At 40.9% G+C, this 16,020-nt stretch overlaps 1 protein-coding gene across 1 annotated transcript in view; it reads left to right on the top strand.

Annotated features, from left to right (window-relative positions):
- Positions 1-16,020, top strand: part of IL1RAPL2 (interleukin 1 receptor accessory protein-like 2) — a 387,096-nt gene that overhangs the window by 193,825 nt on the left and 177,251 nt on the right. Inside the window, exon 3 of the mRNA XM_010568937.1 lies at positions 13,868-14,054. Within this exon, the coding sequence (XP_010567239.1) occupies positions 13,868-14,054 (187 nt within the window). The remainder of the gene's footprint in view (positions 1-13,867; positions 14,055-16,020) is intronic.

Genomic DNA, 16,020 nt, shown 5'->3' with positions numbered 1-16,020 from the left:
TTCTGATAGGGTTAGGCCATGGGGAGTTACAGTTCTGTCTGGTTTTGAAGAAAAGTTTATTTTAATATGCAGTTGTGATTTGTCATAAATTTAAACAGACCTCGTTTGGTAAGACACTGAAATGCATGTCTCAGAAGTATTTTGGAACTGTGGGATGAGCCTTAAATTAAGCATGTGCTGGAGCTCGTGATTTCCATCATGTGGATGCTGATGTCAGCTCTGCCTAAAATGAGAAGATAAAAAAGGAGGACTCTTTAAGAATGAATGAATAAGTATTCCTTAAATGATCCAGTTTTGAATTTAAAATGAGTTTACAGATACTTTATAAGATTCGGTTTTAAACTATTTAGTTTCAGAGAATGAAGCTTGTTTCATCCTTGTCTGCTTTTCCATAGTGAAATTAGACTCAAGTTTGATTAATTTAATATCAAATATTTGCAGCAAAATAACAGCACTGTTCAGAGCCCAGAATTTGTTCTCTCTGCATCTCTGCTAAGTCTTGCTGCCTTGTCTCAGCTGCCTCAGTCCATTTTGATCATGAAGAATGCTTCTAAAATCAAAGATTGTGCTGTGGTGCATGGTGGTTTGTACTGGGGACCAATGTCTGGTTTAAATGTCAGATGCATCTGCCAAACTCACTATTAAGTCTGTGTTTCAGCCTTTGGAGTTAATTATTCTTTTATTAGCTGCTCTGTCACAGGTTTGGTGTAATGTGAACTCCATGATTTTGAAATGTTATGGGAAGATAGTGATTTACATGTTTCAAGGGAGCTATACTTTTTTCATAGAAGAAGTCACTGTTGTGATAATCAAGTTACTAGTTTAATACTCTGGAAATGTTAATGCAAATCCTCTGTGAACAATGAAGAATTGATCTTGCATCAAATTCTGGGACATACTTTTTTCCAGGAAATTTCAAAACTCTTTGCTCATTTATACAATGAAGTAGTTTTGGTAACAAATGGGCAAGTTCTTAAATAATTCATGCATTCTCCTCCTTTTCAGGTAAGAACTATATGGCATGCTTCTTGGAAGGCATTGCACAGCAATAAGATCTTCTTGTCAGTTATGCAGTTTTCCTGCTTTGGCTAGAACTTTCTTATATACTTACAGATATTTTTGCCTTTTTCAGATTTATGTTGGAGTACAGAATGTTATATATAGTGGTTACACATAAAAGACTATATTTCTTCCTTTACTGAATTAGTTTTTGCTTCCAAAAATTTGGTAGTGTATTCTTGCTGTTATTGTTTATGAAATCATAGGTGGCTTAAAACAGCTGAGGAAATAGCAATAGTAATTTATTCGAATTTCATTAAAATTGGGCTAGACGTAATGTTCTGAAATATGATCAGGCTTTTGTGGTAGACTATCCACACCATTAACTGTGTAGTTTCAGCTTTTTTAATCCAATTTTTTGGAGGGGGATAAGCAGATGTTTGCATTTTAGTCATTAACCAGGATCACCTGCTTTGTGAGAATTAAGAGGTCACAAATGAGAGCAGTAATTCTAGAATATGATTTTGTTTTCTAGAAACATTAACAATTTCTGTTACAAATGCCTTTTTTTGTAGACTGAATGCATAGAGACTGCTAGAGAGAACTCAATGCAGTGGAAATGAAAAGGTGACTGTGTCCATCAGTGTGCAACACCGGGTTTAGGGTTGCATGCATAACTGAGTCTTTTGGATTGGTAACTGACTGAAAAAAATTGGGGAAGAAAATGCTTTTGATTCAAGACAAATGTAAAACTTTTGGAGTTTTTCTCAACAAAGAAATTTTCATTTAGGTTCTCTAAGAGAAAATTGGAAGCAATTCGAATCTAAATTGATGTCTTTCTAGCCACTCACCAAGGTCATGGGAAGTCCTGGTGCAATTCCCTGTGCTGCCCAAAGGGTGAAAACCCCCATTTGCGTGTCCCAGTGGCCAGAGTGTGCTGCATTCGACCACTTCAAGTCTCTTGCCCTAGAACCGTTCTGTCTGCGATTTGTACTTGTCTATGCAAAAGGGTGCAAGGGAGCGGGATGCTTGGATGTGGTAATAAGGCTAAGTCGGGACAAGAGGTCCCTGTCCCAGAAGAAGTTTATGGCTTGAAAGGAAGGACACACTCTCGAGCTGGGAAGATCTCCTCTGATAGAAGGGAATTGAACGCCAAGGGGTTTTAGCAATTCATACATAAAGGTTGTCACAGGCAATAGTGAGAGCTATGCTAATTCACTCTCCCCCAACTTGTTAATTTTTTTCCCAGTCAAAACAAAGTGGCAAATAAGAAAACTGTATGGGGAAAATGACAACTGCACATTTCACTGAATTTCCTATTTGTTGAAAACGTTGTTCACTGTTCTAAAAAAAAACAACCCTGTTTTTCAAGAAGCTACATTTTCTGGTTGCTCATGGGTGCTTGTAGGATCAAGGCATGAGTATCTTTGAAGCAATTGGAAGGAATTTTTCAGATGCGGCTTGAAAAGGGTGTGTATGAGCAGGTGAAGGATAGGCTGATATGACAGTGATTTGGAGATGGGTAAAAATTAAATGTGTCAGTGAATTCTTTCTTATACAGAATTGTCATTTCAATAATCATAATGTCTATGAACCTGTAATACTGAATAAAATTAAGGAATATTAGAGCAGCCTTAATGAAAGAGATTGCTTCTCTAGGCTGAAGCAGTCTGATACCGTAATTTAAATATTGCCTCTCCTTTATTCACCAGTTAGACATTGTTCCATAGGCAGGTGTGGGTGTATAATAGGAGGAAATTATTGTTGCATTAAAACTTAGTTCTCTTCTCACAATACATTTTGACATTGAGCTGACACTCAGATGCAAACCAAAGTGTGGTATTTTTCTCTAGTATTAAGCACGGCTGTAACATATTAAGGGGTCCTAATTCTGCAGGGGCTTTTAAGAGTGCAGAGTTGAGCTGTGTTAGCTAATCCATGTGAATTCCATGGATCTGCTTTGTTCTCAGATGCCTTTTCTGCGCCAAATCAGGGATATTACTAGAGCAAGATCCAGTGACATCCAAAAGGGATCCTGACTAGTGGATAGATGTGTGTTTCATTACAGTTCCCAGATAAATGCTGGGACATTTGTATCCCGACATTACTGCCCAATATGGAAATGATGTGTTCTGGAGGTCTCTTTGCAGTGCAGGCCCTGGATATGCCATTACTCTTCCAGCACCCGCCAATGCTACTTTCGGATAAAGCTGTCAGCATTTTTATTACAGAGGTTTGGCGTTCTGGGATTTTCACATCAGCACTCTGGATCGAAGCATCTTCACTGAAGGATTCAGAGTTGAGAGCACCAAAACCAAACATCAAAAGTAAAACAGATCTAAATACATAGGGTGGCCCTAAAGTTCTGAGTCTGTAAGACAGTCATTTGCCAGATCACGTGCTGCTTTTGCTCTTTGAACAAATACATTTGTTTTTCTGTGTTAAAAGCCTCTGGTTTTTTTAAAGAGGGAACAAGAACTGGGCCTACTTAGATCTTCTTAACCTGGTGAAAGAAGAGAAGACAAGCTAGGGAAGAAATCTTAGCAAAGTTTAGCCGCACCTTTGCCCTCAGCAAGGGACTGCTTCTGGAGCCCTTTCTTCTAACTGGGCCCAGTTCCAAAATAAACTGAAGTACTGAATAAATGCTTTATGAACAAGATCAGTGGGAGTAAAACATTAGTGCATAAGTAACTGTTGGTGAAATAAAATAACTCAATTTCCATAATGTGAATCAGGATGGTAGAAAGTCTGGGCCTTGAGGGGGTGCAGGGAAAGCAGGAGGTGGAAATTTGTAGTCGCCAGACTGGCTGACGGAGCTAAGCCTCGATTTTTGTACAGGATGCAGAATAACAAGGGAGTGAGGGTCTTGAATGCCTATGAGGCAATAAGCCTGCAGATCTTTAATACCAGCATTTGATGCCAGAGAACTGCCTACAAATCAAGTTAGGAAATCTGCATATCCTTTTTCCCTTACTTTGTGCCTATCTGCAATTCTTAATGGAGAGCAGCATTGCTATGGACACGCACAGAAGAATCAAGCCGTTGCCGAGCCATTGGTGAAATATGGAGATATAACTTTTGGAGCAGTAATAAAATAGAGTGATAGTAGATCTTAAGCCTTTCGCTTTCTGAATGTCTGTGGAGTGCATGACCAGCAAATCAAAATCAGATTTAGACAGCCTGGAGGGGCTGTCAGTAAAACTTCATTTGTGGCATAACCTTTGTGCTCTCGCTTCAGTGGATGTTAGGCAGAGCTGAGGAACTTGTTTCAAATGCCTCCAACCTGGACTGCAGTATGCACCCATCATCCCAGGGAAAGTTGTGCTACTTTTCTGAGCACTGGAAGTCTGCCTTCCAAGTGAAAGGAAGAAGAGTTTTTTTCAGGTCCAAACAGAGTCAACACAGGAAAGTTGGACTAAATCATGATGTGAAAATGTGTAGGGATAAGGTTGCTTTCTCTGCAGCCAGCTCTCATGGTTCTTACAATATATGTTTTAATACAGTCATTCATTTTGTTGGTGGCAATATCTTCTCATTACAGAATGTTTCATTTTCAGGTGGCTTTTTCTTTGGCTTTATTCAGTGCTCAACTGTTCATGACAAAGGTGATTTTGTATCTCAAATCCCTTTGAACGCAGTGTTGTAATTCCAGTTCAGTCATAGAATGCCTCCTTCCATATGCTTCACTGGGAAGTGCTTTTTTTCCCCATAGAATTACTCTGAAAAGATCCAAAGATGATACTTTCTAGTGGGCCAGTGTCTTTAATCATCAGATGTCCAAGAGGAGCACATCTAAGTAGCTGATGGATTACACATCTCGTAGTTACCTCTCAGACTTGCACACTGGTACGTGATCAGCTTTCAGGGCTGTACTGTCCCAGACATGTCTGTAGAAGTCAGCTAAATTTCACACTTAGAGCAAGTGCATGGATTCAGCATGGCATAGTCTTCCCAGGCTCTGTATGACACTAACATTAAATGTCACGCATTAAAAGTGTGTGACATTTCCCACATTAAAACTGACTGATTCTGTATAAACAAAGTCCCTGTGATATATGGTATTCAATACTTGAATACAGTGTTAGAGCAGATACAGTATAAAGTCAGTATGATTCATGATAAAATAAAATTTAACTTACTGAGGTATAATGTTTTGGCATTATCAAAATGCAGGGGAAAGTACAATCAGAATGCTTCTACTTTTCTATCTAAAATTGTGTAAAAACTGATGGTGCTCCTGCAAATCATTTTGATGACATTGTCTTTATTGAGAGAAATCAGTTCTATCTGTTCTTTTGACACACTTGCAGAAAAACAAAGATTTGTTTCTTTTCCCTGGTGTTATGTATATTTCTGCTCACTTACCCTCCTTCTCTAAAGCTTTAAAAGAGAAAAAATCCATCCTCTGTCTTTCTGAAAGCCAGTGTTTACTGTTGATGAGAAACTGCAGGAACAGTCAGGGCTTCAAGCAGAAATGCCCATGTTGCTCTGTGGTTGGAGAGCATCCAGCAACTTCCCTGTTGCAGCAGCATGCACAAGAATGAGAATATTGTGTATCCTTCAGTTTTCCTAATAGTAAAATCCCAGCTTTAGATACCTTTAAAATGACTGACATTCCTTCTAGTCCCTACAGATCATCATAGCGAAAGCTTCATGTGCTGCAGTGCCTCAGTAATATTTCAGCTCACTGTCACTGGTTGCTCATGGAAGAAGTGCCTTCCCTGGTGGGCTTCAAACCTTGCCTGGTGGAAAGAAAGGATGCAAATTGGGGTGACTGCCTCCTCATGCAGTCAACTTTGCATGCAGGAGACATATTGCCAAGATGTTGTTCAGCCCTCCTCAGCCATCTCCACTCCAACATGTAAGGCAGTTTTCATTTCCCTTCTGTTCTCCAAATAACAACGGAGAAGAATGTGCTTACCCAGGTACCATTCCTGTTGAAACCCACATTGAGACAGCTGTAAATATAACATGTTAGTAGACGATGTTGTATGTGTCCTGTGAGTGGACAGACAAACGGAAGGTTTCCTGAGGAAATCCATCATGCCCAAAGTACAAGCTGACAGAACCATAGGGAGTTAAGCTGGTATTTGGTAAGTGATCCTGGAGGATAATTTCTTCTTTTCTGGCAAATGCTTAAGGGAAGGCACAGCCAGGAGGACTCAGCTGCAGGACTCAAACAGCTCTCATTGCAAATTGTCATAAGGACATTCACTTCATGATTCTTGATGATGTTGTTCCTTGTATACCCTATGAGATAGTAACTGGTCCACTGGTTTATGTGCTCAATTGGCAATGTACAGAGAGAGGCTTGCCTTTCCTCATTGCATCTACAAAATAGGACTCACATGCATGAAGAAGGACGTGCTCCACGGGTTTTATTCCCTGAGGCAACAAAATCGGTGAGGTTTAGCAATGCAGACAAGTCTGATGGGTATCCTGAATGCAACTTTTGTTTTGCATGCTAGGTGTCTAATAAAAAATAAAATGCATAGGAGGAGTAGATACACTAATTCGCATACTGTGTGGTTTGGAAGAAATAAAGGAGAAAGTGTTCAGTGCTCTCAGAAACAGGGAATTGCAAATACAAAATTATTGGAAGGGGATTTCTTAATACTTTCCTGGGAGCAGTTGTTCCTGTGCCTCAGATTTATGTCATTTGTAATGGGGCTTTTCAGTAAGACAATATAATTTGACAGTAATATTCAGAGTTCTGATAGAAAATTATTAGCAAATAAATGAAAAGGGCTTAGTCATTTGCAGTAGCAAACTTTAGGGCAACTTGCTGCTTTGTAATTCTTAAGGGCAAGGAAGAAATTTTCCCTGAGAGCAAACCCAGCCAATTACAGGAAGTGCTGAAGCTGATAGAGACCAGATAGTTCCTGAACTTAGGTGTGATATGCTGAGATAACTTAATGTTATTTTGGCTTCTGCATTTCTTCTGTGTTCTGTATTATATTTCCATATATTCATTTCTAATAACTAAAATTTTTGAAGACTAAAAAAAACCCACCCTAAAACCAAGGAACACCATTGACCTGTGTGATTCAACTTAAATGCTAGGAGATTTTCTCTCTGTGCCTGAGTAGTCCCTGTTGGAATGACTGACTGGTGATTTGTTTGTTTTTCAATTGCTTCTGTCATGATGCAGAGATCAGCAGGACCAGTGCCTGTGTGTGTGAAGGCAACCAGAAAAGAAATAGCTCCTCCTGACCCTTAACCATGTGCAAATCAGACTGGTTGTCACTTACTATTCTCAGAGAGACTTAAGAAATGTGATACTAGATATTATCCCTGAATTTTCAAATCATGGCCTTGCTGTTACAGGCTGTATCACTGACTGTACTAGGCACATCCTAACATTTTTGTGTCGCATTTCCCTCTTAATAAGGATGTTAGCTGAAGTCCAACTTTAATTTAAACTTAGATCTAAGCTTTGGTGAGAGAGACCCAGCTGTGAGAAACTCTACCTAACTGCCAGATCCAAACATCTTTTCTTCCCCGTCCCGGTATCTAGGAAGCCTGAAAATTCCCTAAAAAGGGCTAAACTCACAGTGAGGAGAGTACAGGTCTTGTTTTTAAGTGCCTCCGGTAAGAACTATATTCCTGATGGTTAACTTGAGGAGACATCCCTGGATGTCTGTTTTTCAAGCTATCATTAATGTGAGTCTTTTAAAATTACCTTTCAGTGATCTTGCTCAGAAGTTTTTTTTCTTCTGAATAGTGATGGTATAGCCTTTCTTCATTGTAAAACATGGGTCTCTGGGACATCTAGTATGTTTTAGTCAAGCTCAAATTGTCTTGTTTCTAGTAAGTCTTGTGTAGCCATTGAATCTTAGGAGAAAAGAAGTACAGAAAGAATAAAAATTCTTCAAGTGAATGGTTAGCTCAGCACAAATACTTTTTCTACTTGAAGGGAATGGGGCCTTGAATGGTACCTCTATCTGGATTCACAACACAGGTCTCTGTTGGAGGATCAAAGGAAGTAGAAATAATGCAAGAACATTGGATTTGTAACATTGTACTGTTTTAGCACTGCATTTTCTGAGATCATACTTCCATGATGTTGTTTTCTTTTACTAGTAGGATCTTGAAAACCAGTCAGACATTAAAGCACATTCTTATAGCAGCTGGTAGTGGATCTGGTAGTGCATTAATTACTGTGGACCTTCAGATGGACAAAGACGGATGGTGGTGTAGTTATTGCTGTTATTGCTTTAACTCAGAATGAGCAAAGATGAATGTAAGGGTTGACCTATACAGTCCTGCAATCAGTATTTCAGTGAGCCAATGAAAATGTCATTAAAACAGCCAGGGTGTTTAGGTACATTGGAAGAGATCTGTCTGAGATGTGCTGTTCCCTGAGCACTGCTTTGATAAATACGCTTCCCTGCTTTTGGATCTACCACCACAGTCTTAGTTTTAAAATGAAAGTCTTAGAATATAATAAATACCCCAACACTTAATGAAAAATGAACCTGGAAGAAAACAAAAAAATGCAAATCCTCTGGTACAAATATGCAATTCAAATTTAGGGATTTTTTTGATCTAGTAGATATTAAATACTCAACCAATTTGCTGCCTCCTTCGTCTTTATAAGAAAATCGATAAATGGGGTAGGGAAGGTTCCATGCATACTAGAGACAAAATTGGTTTACTTGACTCTTTTAACAAACTACCCTCACTTAGCAGAAACACAAATGCCAAAAAAGTTTTTTCCAAAGTTGTGAATATTTTGTCTAATTTCAGTTCAGCCTCAGGGCTGATGAATTGTCTTGAATTCAAAACAAGATGAAAAACAATTTTGGGATTGACACTTCAATTTCAAATGTCCTTCTTATCCGTTTCTTTATATCCTCTGTTTTTCCCTCTTGTCCTTGCTTCGAAGTCAAGCCAAACTCACAATTTTCTTGCTTTTGTTTTGAGACCTGTTAAAGTCCCTTGGTTTTCCCTGTGGTTTTCTATTGGATTCTAAGCTGGCTTCAGTTTGTGGTTCAGAGCCAGTTCCAGGTGGCCTGGGGATTACAAATGCCTTGCCATGAGAACAAAGAAAACTGTTTTGTGAACTCTGGCAAAGCTAAACCCTTCTTCACATTTCCAGTCGAGAGAGTAGGCCCAGTTTATAACTAGTCCCTTGAAATAGGGAATTACAAATCTTAGTTTCAGTGTGAAAACATAAGACATTTTTTTCTTTGTATTATGGAGTGATTCTTTCTTTTCTTCCCTTTTCCTGTTCCCCATATAACCACTGCTACATCCTATAGAAATGGAATCCATTGGAAGTCGACTCCTGTGGAAAATGAATGGTTTGGAAACCTTTCAGAAAAGACAAATTATTAAAAGATCCACTTACGGGCTTATTTCCTTTATATGTGGCAAGTGGGGTCTCTGCAGTCTGCCAGGTTCATTTGGGTTTCAATATTCTCTACTTGTATACAACTCTTCTTACCTGGCCTCACAATACTGAGATCACCACTGGAAGCCCTCCAGCATCTTCCTCATCCACCTGGAAGATGCTTCCTTTTTATTCCTTTCAGCCACCAATTCTGACAGCAAAACCCAAGTTACCAGCTTTGCTATAGTTATCTCTTCTTCTTGTGTTCCAACTTTCCTCATTAAATATGGTCATATAACCTTTCCTGCCAGTCAGCAAACTGCTGGGGGCACTGACCTCCCCCACCAAGCTCCATGATCATGTACTGAAAACAAAAGTGGATCCTCCTTTTATAATTCATAGGCCATCTGTTTAGCTTTTCAAAGAAGAAAAGCAATAAATGTAGGATTCATGCTAGTCAGTCTCCACACATTTAAAAGAAAAATAAAATTAAAGATGACCCTTACCATAAACAACTTAAATGCTGTTCATCAAGGTGATCCCTTGTGGACACAGCGGTCCTGAAAACAATTGGAAAGAAAGAACTGGATCCCTCCCAGCACAGCAGCTCTGTGGGCTTCCTGAGGGACTTCTGTAGGTGAGTTCCCATCACCGCAGTGACCTGCGTGGTGGCCAGCACCATAATATTCCTGTCTGCTTACCCAGGTGATAAAAACAATGCTGTAGTGACCATTGACTGCTTTGTGATCCCCTGCCTGAGTTCTCAAGTTCCTCAAGCTGTCACCTTCTAGAGACCCCCTTTATGCCCCCGGCCCCACAAGGGAGGGAAGACAGCACGTTCCCATGTGCCAGTGAAACCAAATGCATGTTTTTCTGCAAATTACAGTTCAAATTACAAGGTTTTTTTTCTATGTAGGAAAATTAACAGGTTCACCTACTAATTCCTGCGAAGGATGAACATGGTCAATTCCATGGCAATCTTCTGGTTAAAACAAAGGGAATTTATCTTTTTAGGAAGTTCTGTCTTGCAGCATCTGAGCTGACAGAAAAATGGTAGCCGTGGAGTCTCCAAGAAAAAGTCGTCACAGACCCATGACCTTCTCAGAGAATTGTGAGATGAAATCCATACTGTCCTGGGGAGCAGCTTGCCTAGCACAGGGAGAAATGGCTCACGTTTTCTACAAACTTTGGCTCTCAGACTCCTGCCTCAAAATTGAGAAAAACAGTGAAGCTGATCAAACTGCTGTTTCCTTTTGCACATGGCTAAAATATAACTGTTATCCCAAACTGACTAGATTGAAGGAAGGCTGCTGCTTCATTCACTGGAATCCCTGCAGAAGTTGCCCTTTTCTGGATTACCAGCAGTAGCACTAACGTGAGTGGGTGGTGAAGAAGCATTCATAAAGCTTTCAAGTCTATTGCTGTTGGCTTAGTGAGGGCTTTCTTCATCATGAGCCTGAATAGATTTATTGTCTCGGTCATGGAGTGTGAACAAAAGTGATAGTGCTCACCAGGCACTTAGTTTTCTCAATTCTACTCCATTCTAATTGTAACTAATGAAAAGAATACTACATTTTTAGGTCGTGGTTCCAGGAAGCATTTTAAATAGAAGTAGCCTCCAGCGCTGTTCAAAATACAATCTAAATAATGCAAGATTGTTAGCAGAAAATACAGCACTATTAAATAACACCAAGTTATGGACAACTATTCAAAGTCATTATTCTTGATTAGCCTGGATCATTATTACTGAGTGCATGTGACCTTATTTGCACTCAGTAATACTTGTAGTCATTCAGGAAAATTAAATAATCATTACTGATTAATTACTATTGATTATACTGAGTGGTTGTATCCATATTTTGTTGATTTTCAGTGCTGTATTAGGAAACATTGAAACTTTCCAAATATGTTTTGTTTTCCTCCTGCAAAAAAGGTAACCCTTACTTGCTTTTCAAAAGCGAGTAGTTGGGAGAAAGTTGACTTATGTTCCCAAAATCATATAAGTATTTCTGAAAAGCCCACCCCAAATGATGCATTTTTTCAGTCCAGAGAACTTTTGTTTCAGGTAAAATAATACATTTTGTGCAGTTTGTGAGGATGAGACTTTTTTATAGCCTAGCAACAGAAACACATCATGGCAGTGTGCAAAATGACCCTTTCCACTCTGAGGTGAGGGACAGAGAAAATAGCCACCAATTTTATCACATAAATGCACAGGTGGCATATTGAAGAGAAGAGAGTAGGAAGGGGGGAGTCTGTGGTTCTGCTGAATACGTAACACTAATGATGCTGAAAATGGGAGGTTTCTGAAGATTGCCTGTTGATTTGCCTTGCAAATACCTCTTTCTGCAAATACCTGCTCGTGGCACACCTTTGACAAGAAGCCATTGGCACAGTGTTTTGTCAGCACTTGTTTAGCGTGAAGCTTAGAGCCGTGATGACGTGCCCCCATAGACCTTTTTAATTTCTTCCCAACTACAGACTCACTTGACGGAGTGGCACGTTGAAACATTGCATAAGAAAAGATTTGTTATGGAGCGTGTTGGATTTTTTTTTTTTTTTTTTTTAAGTTAAAAGCATTGTCATGAGTCTAATTGGAGGGAGTAAGCAGCCAGTATCGTTAGTGTCAGGATTTGACTGATGGATCACTTTCCAGGTGCACAGGGCAGTTTTTGTCTGCCGTGCCACCGTCTTGCCTCAGCTAAACCAGTTTGCAGCCGAGCTGCAATGGAAGAGGCAGCGGCAAAGCGGCAATATCTCCTGCAAGAGCTCTCCACAACTCCCTTTGATGGGAGTAACCACCCAGCACGTTGGTTTTACTCCAGGCTTTTTTGGTTGTGGCGCAGTCAATTAAAATGACAAAATGATGCACGATGGGAGGAAGAGCCTCATTATATTGTCGCTTGTACTTTGTAGCTTGCCATCACACCTAATGAAGGGCAGAAGCTGACAGTCTGGGTTGCAATGATCCTGTGCAAAGTGCAAATGCTTCACAGTAACACCATGACAAACACCAGTTAGTTTTTTTTTTTATTGTGTGTCTGATAGATCTGTTAAAGATGCAAGTCTGAAGGAATTTAATTTAATCCTGTTTTCATGATTGAGGCATGGGAGCTGGGCTGGTTGTGTTTATTCTACCCTGATATTAAGAAAAACTAGGCGTAGCTCGCAATCCGCTCGCCTGGATTTAACTCTGTCAGGGTTCTTTGGTGGTAGAGCAGGCAATGGTTTGAAGTGCTAAGGGGTTACATTTTTCAGGATTTTAAGGCCAAAATGTATGTGTGTAACCACCAGTCTGACTTATTGTGTATCTGCGCTGGGTGCCCGTGCGCAGGCGCTGGCGGCGGGGCGGCGGGCTCCCCTCTGAGGAGAGCCGAGGGGCTGCCCCAGGCCGGACACGGACGGTTCCAGCCGGTTCCGGCCGGTTCAATGCAGGGCACAGCTGAGCCCCTCGGCGAGGGGAAGGCGTGTTGAGGAAGGGGCAAGACGGGCGGCGAGGGGTGAGGGACAGAGTGTGAGGAACAGCCCCGCCGCACCGAGGGCCGGGCAGGAGGGGGGGGAGGCGCGCCAGGCCCCCACAGGGACGGCCCTGCGGCCGTGGAGGGACCCCGGGCCGGGGGCTGGTTTTCCCGACGGGAACGGCAGCCACGGAGGGCCCACGCCGGGGCAGGAGAACATGAACGCGTGAGGAGGAAGGAGCCGCAGACAGACCACAACCCCCATCCCCACCCCCTCCGCCACTTGGGGAGGGAGAGGTAGAGAAGTAAAAAAAGGAGGTGAGGGGAATGTGTTTTAGCTTTTTTGTCTTTCTCAGCATCCAAACCTATTTGAATTTGCAATTAATTAAAATAATTTCTTCCAAGTTGAATCTGTTTTGCCCATGGTGGTAATTGGTAGGTGATCTCCTTGTCTTTATCTAGACCCGGGAGCTTTTTCATCTTATTTTCTCCTTCCCATCCTGTTGAGGGGGAGTGAGAGAGCAGCTGGGTGGGTGGCTGGCAGCCGGTCCGGGTCAACCCACCACAACATCACATGCTGTAGGATTTTATATAGCGGTTCCTTCAGGGGGTAGAATTCTTCCTGCATAACGTGCTTTAACATCCAGCACATAACCCTTCTTCTCAAATGTATAGCACTGTGTACTGGAGTGAAATCTCCTGAAGGTGGGAGAGAAAGAGGGAAAGGAGGAGTGTGAGTGACACATAGAGGAAATGGGACAGTGTGTCCTGACCAACATTTGAGATGCCAACAAGCTCCTGTGTTCGTAGACTCGCAAGCTCAAAAGAGCTGCTGTGCTGGGTTAGATCACTTGTCAACAAAATTTCTACAGGATTCTTCATAGTAAATCAGAAATGAGCCTTTACATTTTCTAGTAATTTGTCTGTGTTGGAAATACACAGTGTGATAATCACTATTTGAATGTGTCGCTGAAGCTTTTGTGAAGATGAGAGCCTAACAAAGAAACTTACTGTGCTGAAACGAAGATGGTAAAAAGGAGGCAGGATAAATGAAAACATCTTTCTGTCCCTGCAGAAACTCAACGTATTGCATGAAGGTGTCCATGTCCTTGACGGTAGCTGAGAATGAATCTGGGCTTTGCTACAACAGCAAGATCAGATATCTGGAAAAATCAGAAGTCACTAAGAGAAAGACAATCTCCTGTCCTGATATTGAGGATTACAAAACAGCCAGTCAAGAGCCAGATGTGGTGTGGTACAAGGTAACTATTGCTGTCTTATTGCTATTGTGCTGAAACTATACAAAACTTCCACTGTTTTCAGTCTGAGGCTTAGAGATGGCCTTTTCTGAGCCTGTAGTGGTTTGTGACGGGTCTGGAGGATGTTGTCTCAGTATTACAGAAGGAATACAAAAGTGCAGGCAAAACTACCCAGCATCAGCATCAATGAGGATGTTCTGTGCAAGAGGTCACACAATGTCTCTAACAGCAGTACCACGTTCCCAAACCACTGTGCTGCCTCTGTACCAGTTTCCACCTTGGTGGGATGTCTCCCTACCTGATAGTGTAGTAGAAACAAAGGGAGGCAACCTGCAATGGAACCAAAGGTGTAACAGCACCGCCAGCTTCAGTAGTGCTACCCAGATAATTTTTATGAAGCCTGTTGGGTAATTTCACCAAGGCTTGTTAATTTTTACCAAAGTCTGCTGGGTAATTTCACAGAGATGCATTTACTTTTGCTGAGGTTCATTGAGTAATTTTACTGAGGTCCGTTAATTTTAACTGAGGTCTGTTAGATACTTTTACTATTCGGCAGGTAACTTGGCTGGCTGTACCTTCTCCAAGGCCTGTCAAGTATCACACACCACTTTCAGCAGCAGATGTATTGGTGATGTGTTTCTGTAGCTCCCCAAGAAAACAGGAGAACGACTAAAATATGGGTTGCCAGGCAGACATCAGGTACAAAGACCATAGCAAGGTCTGGCAAATTTTACCTGTTGTCTGGACTTGGACTGAAGTCTGATATTTGAAAAGCCCTCAGGTATGAGTTGCTGCAAGAAACAATGGAGAAGAATAAAGAGCTGAGAGCCAGAGGGAACAAGAAATAGTTGGGCAAGAGGAAGAGCTCAGTGGGATCCATGGGAAATAGAGTTTGGATTGTAGGAATAAAGGCAGAATGAGTTTAGGACAAACTTGGTTCAGGTAATGAAGACAGAAACATACAAACCAGTTAAATCCTACATTTTGAGTGCTTGATTTGCCAACCTTAATGATGTTCTTTAAAGATAGTTATTTTGTGTGAAGTAAGTAATATGTGCAGAGCTGCAGATTTTTTTCCTCCTTAGCAGGTTGCATCAGAAAAGAGCAATTTTATAAGTTGTCATCTATTTCTATTTTTTACAGAAATCTCACATGTTCTATCTTATAGTAACAAAACGTGTGCCATAACCCACTGTTAGCATAAACAAAGTTTTTCTTTCAGCCATTGAAGCTGTTTCTCTCAGCATATGGTGGATAACTTCAGTGCTGTTCATACATAAAATACATGTATTCAGTTAAGTCTGAAGTCTTGGAGGAAAGAGGGTACCAGAGAGAAGCTGTTTCTTGTCCTATGTACCTAGGTATTACTGAACACCAGATTGTATTTTTTTGCAAGAGCATGCTGCAAAAGAAGCCGGGCAGGAATAATCTTCAGCTGTCATGGAGCAGAAATCAGACTAAGGAAGATGCACGTACAACCCCACATCAATGATGCTTTGTGCTGACCGAGAAAGGGAACAGAAGTGTCTTTGTTCCATATACCCACACGTGTTATCTGGGTTGCACACACAGGTTGTGTGACACCAGGCTGGAGTGTGACAGCTGACTGACAAGTCATCGTCATGGTGAAATGGAACAGAAATTATGTGGTTGGATGATAATGGTAGGAATTGAAGCCGACAACCTTTAGTCTGGCTTAGTAATGAAGAGAGACATTAGTGGAATAACCTACTACGTATACCTCCTTATCCATAATTAACAATAAGGTGCTATCAGTTCAGTGCTTAGACAACACCTATGGTATGTGGACCTGAGTGAGGAAGCTTAGTAATGTAAAATGTCAATATTAATTTTATGCAGAATGTATATATGTCAGGTTATCCCTTGAAACTTATTCCTGAAACAGGGTTTTGGAAAAATATTCTAGAGGGTCTTGTGGTACTAACTGTTAATAGAAGTCTGCCTATTC

Source organism: Haliaeetus leucocephalus, unplaced genomic scaffold (genome assembly GCF_000737465.1).
Source record: "Haliaeetus leucocephalus isolate CR32 unplaced genomic scaffold, Haliaeetus_leucocephalus-4.0 Scaffold262, whole genome shotgun sequence".
Classification (NCBI taxonomy): Eukaryota; Metazoa; Chordata; class Aves; order Accipitriformes; family Accipitridae; genus Haliaeetus; species Haliaeetus leucocephalus.
The sequence above is the reverse complement of the archived record's forward strand: the minus strand, read 5'-3'. Positions and strand labels throughout refer to the sequence as shown.